Genomic DNA, 8,079 nt, shown 5'->3' with positions numbered 1-8,079 from the left:
CACATCTGCTTCGGTCCAGAGACATAATAGCAAGGAGCGGATCATATGCGTGACTCGGCGCAGACTACAAAACGTATCGGACACATTTGAATTCTACACAGAATGCTATGTTTTATTGTGATATGAATGAGATTGTGGCTTTCATACGCTGTCAAATGTGGCTTTACCTAGCTCAACGGCTTCGGCCAAAGCTGTGATATAAACAAAACGCTATTGGGTATTTAAAAAAGGGGGCGTGACTGCTTGATATGTCCCATCGTGTCTTCCTGTTTCAGTTGAAATGGCATCAATACATAGAATAACAGTGCATGTTATAAAAGCACTTCAGCAGACCTTTAAATTGACATCAAGACATTGCAGCAGTCGAAGATGACTCTATGGCACATGATTATATAAAAAAAACAGTTGCGAAACAGTGCAAGAATGCATTCTGTGTTAACTCTCCTCAAAACGCGAAAACACTCAGCTTCTAGAAATATTCTGCACAATCATGCAAAAATGCACTGGTTTTCCTACATGCAGCCATGCAAGCAAAAAAGCAGACAGAATTAACGAAAGCAATGCAGTCAGAATTTTGCAGTACAAAATTACACAAACTCCACCCATGTTTACAGCTGATAGCAGCTGTTTTCATCATAGCCAAGAATGACATGAAGATCAAATGCCTTTCACATTCTGGCACCCAAAACACTAACAGACCCGATCAATGGAGAAGGGACCACACAGGTAACGAGATGGAGGGACACAGTCAAAAATGGCAGATGGAGCGCACAAAGGTCTGCGTTTTACCTCGGGCACGGGTGGGGAGTGTCTGACATCCTGGTTACGAGGAGAGAAGTGGTGGGAAGGGTCAGGAGTGAAAGGGTGACAGGTTATTGGGAGCAGAGTGAAGCATCATGGGAGGGGGATCCGTATCAGACAGGGAGCAAAGGTTGATGAAAACAGAAAACAGGGAGGATGTGATAGAGAGAGTCAAGGGAAGAGAACAAGAGAGATCGATAGTTGATGGTTAGGGGTGAAAGAGTGACGTGAAAGGAAGAACAGGGAAGATCAGCCGTGAGAAGCCGTGGCAAGCAGCAACATTAGCAAAAGCAACAAGCCCATCCTGATCAGCTGCAGATCAGTGGAGTTCTGCAGTTCGGTGAAAAGCACACGAGAAGGAGGGTTAGACTCGGATGACTGAGCTCACAGGGAAGGGTATGAAGGAGAAAGACATCTACATGTGAAGCTAATTTCATGTGATCTTCATGATATTTTCAGTGCATCTGCGGTTCATGTTTCCAAAGCATTTCTTCAAGGTATAAGCATTTTAATTTATGCTGCGCTCCATTCAAATGTGAATGTGGGATAGTTTTATTGGATGAATCAGATGACTTACAGTACCATTCAAAAGTTTGATTGAAAAAAGTTTGAAAACTTTGTTAGTAAGTAATTGAATTGATTAAGTAGTGCTGCTGAGTAGTGATGCTGAAAATTCAGCTTTAGAAATCTAGCACTGGAATAAATTACATTTTATAATACATTAAAAGAAACAGCGTGTTTGCTAAATGTTCAAACTTGCTTCTCTGCTTCCATCTCAGCTGCTAAAAAATTCACAAAAACTATTCGTAAATAAATCTGTATTTACATACCAAGTATTGAACAAAATTGACCAAAAATAGGAACGGAAGTGAAACATTTTAAATGTAATTACTTGTGGATTAGAGCATGCAGACAAAATGCTATTATTAACTTCATAGTTGCTAGAGATCGACCACAGATGCCTTATGTCTAGGAGCAACAGTGTGCCACAAAATGCTTTGGCTCCAGCATTTCAGAATGAACAAGAGGTCCCTGTTTTCTTTTCTTCCCTGAGGTAATTATTCAGTCTAAATTATTCAGAAATTATTTAGCAAGAGTTTCCAACTTGGAAGTCTAACTTGAAGTGGCGTTTTATTCGATTTTTCCAAGTAGGAAGCTGGTGATTCTGACTTTCCAAGTTGAATAGAGTGCAGCATTACAATTCAAATGAATTATTATACATATATACTTTTTTTTTTTTTACACTGAAACAAATTGTGTGAACTGGTGTGTGCAAACATTTACCTGCAATTCAACAAAAGGCTAGCTTATTTGACCACAGCAAATACACTACCAGTCAAAAGTTTTGGAATAAATTACATTTTAAAATCTATTCAAATAGAAAGCAGTTATTTTAAATAGTAAAAATATTTCACAATATTACTGCTTTTGCTGTATTTTGGATCAAATAAATGCAGGTTTGGTGAGCAAGAGAGAATTCTTTAAAAAACATTAAACATTTTACTGTTCAAAAACTTTTGACTGGTAGTGTATTTATTTTACAAGAACATAGTTTAGAAATAATTGTTTCTGTAAGAACAGTTTGAGCCTACCTATCTTGGCGCCCTTCTTGAGTAGCGCCACCACTACTGATGTATTCCTGCAGCCAACCGCACGATCCAATGGACGCATGCCGCTGTAGTCCACATGCTCGATCATTGCACCATGATCTACCAGATACTGCACCTGGAACCACATCAAAAGCAGAGTTGTGGTTTATTGTCTGTACATCTCTTTTAGTATGTGATATCTGTTAAAAAACATATGCATACACATCCCATTTAGAGATTTAAAGGAATAGTTAAGCCACAAATTTAAATTCTACAGTATCATCATTTACACACCTTCCACTTTTTCCAAACCTGTATGAGTTTCTTTCTTCTGTTGAACACAAAAGATGATATTTAAAAAAATACTGGTAACCAAACAGTAGCCACTGACTTTCAATATGGCTACCGTCAACTGTTTGGTTACCAACATTCGATAAAAACATCTTCTTTTGTGTTTAACAGAAGAAAGAAACTCATACAGGTTTGGAATTACATGAGGGTGAGTAAATGATGACAGCATTTTCATTTTTGGGTGAACTATCCCTAAACAAACTAGATCCACTTTACAAAACCAACCACTTCTGAGTCTCCGTAAAAAGCCGCAAGATCCAGTGGAGTGCGGCCGCTCTTGTCTGCATGGGCCGTCGCAGCACCTCTTTCAACCAGAGCACGGACCAATGGGAGGTGGCCTTTAAGACACGCCCAGCTCAGTGCTGTTAGCCCCTCCTTGTCCATCAGAGACAAAGAGGCACCTGTGAAATAAGTTAGAAAGCAGTCAGAAAGTTATTAAGGATTAATTAGGAGACTCTTTTCATTTAAATGACTGATATATCCCTTTATATTAAAGGGATAGTGCACCCAAAAAATGAAAATTACCCCATGATTTATTTGCACTCAAGCCATCCTAAGTGTATTCGACTTTCTTTTTTGCAAAAATGTCCTGGCTCTTCCAAGCCTTATAATGGCAGCAAATTGGTGTTTTGAAGCCCAAAAAACAGCATCCATCCATCATAAAAAAGTGCTTCACATGGCTCCAGGGGTTAATAAAGACCTTCTGAAGTGAACCAATGTGCTTGTGTAAGTAAAATATCCATATTTTAAACTTTATAAACCGTAAACTTTAGCTTCTGTTGACTGTCGGTTACGGTTTATGTTTTAAATATGGATTTTTTTTTTTACACAAACGCATCAATTCACTTCTGAATGCCTTTATTAACCCCTGGAGCAGTGTGGAGCACTTTTTATGATGGATGCATGCACTTTTCGGGGCTTCAAAATTTGAACAGCCATTATAAAGCTTGGAACAGCTTTTTTCAGATCGTATTCGACTGAGAGAAGTCAGTCATATACAGGATGGCTTTAGGGTGAGTAAATCATGGGGTAATTTTCATTTTTAGGTTAACTATTCCTTTAATATTTACTATTTTTAATACTTATTATATTACTGTATAAGCAGTATAGCTGTACCTTGAGCCAGCAGGAACTCTGCCGTACCCAGATGTCCCTCAGACGCAGCCATCATTAGAGGAGTTCGTCCCTGTTTATCTGCCATGTTTACATCAGCGCCATGATTTAGCAACAGGTCCACTATCTGTACAACCAAAACCGACATCTCAGACTAAAACAAAAAACACATATGTAAAGTAAAAATGACTTTTGAGGTGCCCACCTGCCAGTGTCCCTGCCGCACGGCACTGAAGAGGGGCACAATGCCCCTGCGGTTGGGCTGAGCCACAGCGGCACCCTGCTCCAGTAAAAGACGACACACCTCCAGCTTCCCCCGACCCGCTGCTGCTGTCAGAGCTAAGATGTAGAGAGAGTCTCTTTAGTGAGCAATCTGTGCACTCATATGTGACACTGGACCACAACACCAGTCTTAAGTAGCACGGGTATACAGTATTTGTAGCAATAGCCAAAAATACATTGCATGGGTCAAAATTATTGATTTTTCTTTAATGCCAAAAGTCTTTAGGATATTAAATAAACATCATGTTCCATGAAGATATTTTGTAATTTCTTACCATAAATATATCAAAACTTAATTTGATTAGTAATATGCATTGCGAAGAACTTCATTTGGACAACTTCCTCAATATTTGGATTTTTGTACACCCTCAGATTTTCAAACAGTCGTATCTCGGCCAAATATTGTCCTATCCTAACAAACAATACATCAATGGGAAGGTTTTAAAAAATGGTCCCTTATGACTGATTTTGTGGTCCAAGGTCACATATTTAAATGAAAACACAAAGGTTGTCTGGTGGTGTTGTACCTGTTTCACCCCACAGCGTGTCAAAGTTGTTTATTTGAGCTCGTTCCTCCTCTTCCTCATCTTTCTCGGGAAGGTCAAGCAGGTAGGATACAATCTGTGAATAAATCAGAATTTTAATCAGTATGAGCTTTAATGCCAAGAATGAAAATACACACTCTTTTTCTTGGTGACAAAATAAAATTAAATAAAATAATAAAAACCTTCTAACCTCTGTATAGCCCATACTGGCGGCTGCTATGAGGGCTTGTTGTACTGCATGGCTCTTGCTGAACGATCCGGCCTGCTGTCCGTCTGTGTTCCACTCGCACTGCACCAGATACTTCACCACCTCTAGATGACCCCGCAGGCCGGCGTGGACCAGCGCACACTGACCGTTCTTATCCAGGTGATCCACCTGAACAGAAACAGAAAAGAGAGTGACAGAGATGAAACTTTGACTGCGAATTTAAAATCAACAGCCACTACCCAGCATTTGTATTTATTATCTATTTCTATCTAGGCATTGCAGGACCGACCTTGGCTTTCTTGCTGCAGAGAGCAGTGATGATGGGTAGGTGACCTGCAGCAGCTGCATAACCGAGAGGAGTGAGTCCACTCTCTGAAACACCATCCACATCTGCCCCAGACTCCAACAGCAGAGCCACAGTCTCCAGGTAGCCCAGGTGAGCATGGACACACAGGATGGGGGCATTATTCAACACCTCTGTACGATAGTTAATGTTAGCTCCGCCCATAATCAGCAGCCGAGACACCTGGAGGAAGAGAGGAAGATGGGGATGTGAGAAATGTTTATCAGAGTTAAAGGGATAGTTCAACCCTCTTTTTATTTGTGGTATACTGTCTCAGTCTAAATTACATTAACACTGGTGTTTTATGAAGCCAAACAAATTAGAATATAATAATAACAACAATGACAGTAACAGCCATATATTGTAAAAAAAAAAATTGCACTGTATAATAAATGAAAATAAATATTTCTTTTTACACTTAAAAGAGATGTTTTGAATTTGGACTGCAGTAACGTTACCCATTTAAAGCACTAGCTGTCAGCAATTCATACTGATACGACAGTAGAGCTTTTATTTTAAAGGAAAACTCTAGCTTCAGTCAAAACAGACTTACAAAAACGCATCTCACTACCTCACTGCCGCCAAAATAAAGCAGAACTGGTGGCCGTTGCGTTCCCAAATGCTCACTAATCTGTGGAAAAATGTTTTTATACCTTGATGTTTGGAGTGTAGAGGTTTCTCAATGAAGCCAAAGCTGCAGAGAGCCCTTCTGTACTGTAGGATACCCACAGCCCCTGCAGAACTGAAGAGGAAACCCCAACCCTCTTACTCAGGCCCTGCATCCAAGAGACAATGCAGTTAATGAAAAACATCAAGTCAAATTTATACTTAACATCAAAACTGTTACAGTTATTATAGTTATCCTAACCTTAAAGATGTGAGCTTTGAGAATGTGGTGGCCAAGTTCGAGGGTCTGCTGTCGATTAAGTTTGGTGTCTTGCCGTGAAAACCAGAAAGCAAGCAGTGTGTGGCCACTCCTAAAGAATCATGAGAAAGGTGACAAACTATGTTTCTCAGACACTGTCAGTGTTCACATCTGAATTTATTTCAAGAAATTCAACGAGAAAAAAATTGTGGGACAGGAACATTTTGTTACATTTTGATGAAATATTCACAAGACACTTAAACTTCTTACCTGGGGTCGCAGAGGAACTTGGTCTTCTCTCCATCTTCTCTCCAGATGAGCCACTCTCTGAAAGAGGGGTGGATGAACATACGTGTTCCGTCACGTCTTTTCACCAGGAAAGGTGACAGGAGTTCAGACCTCTGCAGGAAATCATCCCAGTCCATGGCCGCTCCACGCACCATGCCGGCATTCACGGCACTGTATGCCTGCTCGTCAGTTAGCGGGTGTAGGGAAGCCACGGCCACGTTTAGCAGTGGAAGAACGCGCTCGAATGACGACTGAGTTGGGAAACGCATGTTCAGCTGCAACAGGTAAACCTCAGCCAGATTCACTGGAACCACCTGCACACAAACATCATGCTTATGGTTTTTAATAAAAAGAATAAACACATTCTAAAAAGATGAACCATATTAATTTTTACATTTATTTTAACCCTTTGACTGTAACTGTAACCCTTTACTGTAATGATAGTGTTCTTATCTGTGTCTAAATAAATGTTTCAAATTTGAAGTTGATTTAAAAATTGAGCCTTGCCAGAACTGCTCTTACAGTCACTTCATGAGCATTTTATAGTTTATTTTGAGAAAAAAAAACTACTGTCATATCATATACAAACAGGAACTTCATAGCAACCCATCAAAAAAAAAAAAGTTTGGTTTAACTTGAAGAAATTGTGACAGAAATATATCATTGAATGTATGATAGTACTACTACTACTTTAATAATTATTAAAACATTATTTTTAAGGAATATTTACCAGATAAATATTATTTGTGACCCTGGACCACAAAACCAGTCTTAAGTAGCACGGGTATATTTGTAGCAATAGCCAAAAATACATTGTATGGGTCAAAATTATCGATTTTTCTTTTATGCCAAAAATCATTAGCATATTAAGTAAAGATCATGTTCCATGAAGATATTTTGTAAAATTTCTACCATAAATATATAAAAACTTGATTTTTGATTAGTAATATGCATTACTTTTAAGGCAATTTTCTCAATATTTAGATTTTTTTGCACCCTCAGATTCCAGGTTTTCAAATAGTTGTATCTCAGACAAACATTGTCCTATTTTAACAAACAGTATATCAATAGAAAGCTTATTTACTCAGCTTTCAGATGACGTAAGAATCTCAATTTCGACAAATTTACACTTATGACTGGTTTTGTGGTCCAGGGTCACATTTAATGGAACAGTATTTCTGAAAACATAAATCAATAAATAAACAAATAATAAAAAAAAAAATCAATAAAATCAATTTATTAGATATGCTTTTGGTTATTAAAATGTAATGAAACCATTAAAATGGAATTCAGAAAATTAATGGAAATCACAGAATTTGGTCAAAATAAAACTGAATTTGAGAAAAATTATCGTATTATTAAGGCCTTTTGTTAAACTTTTTATAAATTGCTGTTAAATTGTGTGTGTTTCATGATTTAAACTAAATAAATACATGCTTTTTGATTAATATTTTTTTATTTACCCATAATTTTTGTTAAACTCTTAATGAATTGCTGTGAATTCTAATTAATATTTTTTTTAATTTAACCATTAAAAGTCTAGAAAGTCTACACAAAAAAAAAAATTATATATATTATAATAACAAAATAATTAATGTATTTTATAGTACCCACACTGAATTTTTAATGCAATTTTCTGTCACAATTGTATCAATTTCTCTCTACTTCTATCTTAAGGGGTGAAACTAAAAAAA

General features: G+C 37.8%; 1 protein-coding gene across 1 annotated transcript in view; it reads right to left on the bottom strand.

The window, feature by feature from the left end:
* Window positions 1–1,050: 1,050 nt before the first annotated feature.
* Window positions 1,051–8,079, bottom strand: part of tanc2a (tetratricopeptide repeat, ankyrin repeat and coiled-coil containing 2a) — a 187,539-nt gene continuing 180,510 nt past the window's right edge. The window contains exons 14-24 of the mRNA XM_073832716.1: window positions 6,368–6,699; window positions 6,101–6,209; window positions 5,886–6,008; window positions 5,179–5,415; window positions 4,872–5,057; window positions 4,664–4,757; window positions 4,060–4,193; window positions 3,858–3,981; window positions 2,967–3,142; window positions 2,394–2,526; window positions 1,051–1,184 (exon numbers count right to left, since the gene is read on the bottom strand). Coding sequence (XP_073688817.1) covers window positions 1,051–1,184; window positions 2,394–2,526; window positions 2,967–3,142; window positions 3,858–3,981; window positions 4,060–4,193; window positions 4,664–4,757; window positions 4,872–5,057; window positions 5,179–5,415; window positions 5,886–6,008; window positions 6,101–6,209; window positions 6,368–6,699 — 1,782 coding nt within the window. The remainder of the gene's footprint in view (window positions 1,185–2,393; window positions 2,527–2,966; window positions 3,143–3,857; window positions 3,982–4,059; window positions 4,194–4,663; window positions 4,758–4,871; window positions 5,058–5,178; window positions 5,416–5,885; window positions 6,009–6,100; window positions 6,210–6,367; window positions 6,700–8,079) is intronic.

Source organism: Garra rufa, chromosome 1 (assembly GCF_049309525.1).
Source record: "Garra rufa chromosome 1, GarRuf1.0, whole genome shotgun sequence".
Classification (NCBI taxonomy): domain Eukaryota; kingdom Metazoa; phylum Chordata; class Actinopteri; order Cypriniformes; family Cyprinidae; genus Garra; species Garra rufa.
Note: the sequence above shows the minus strand (reverse complement) of the source record. Positions and strands in the feature narration are given on the sequence as shown.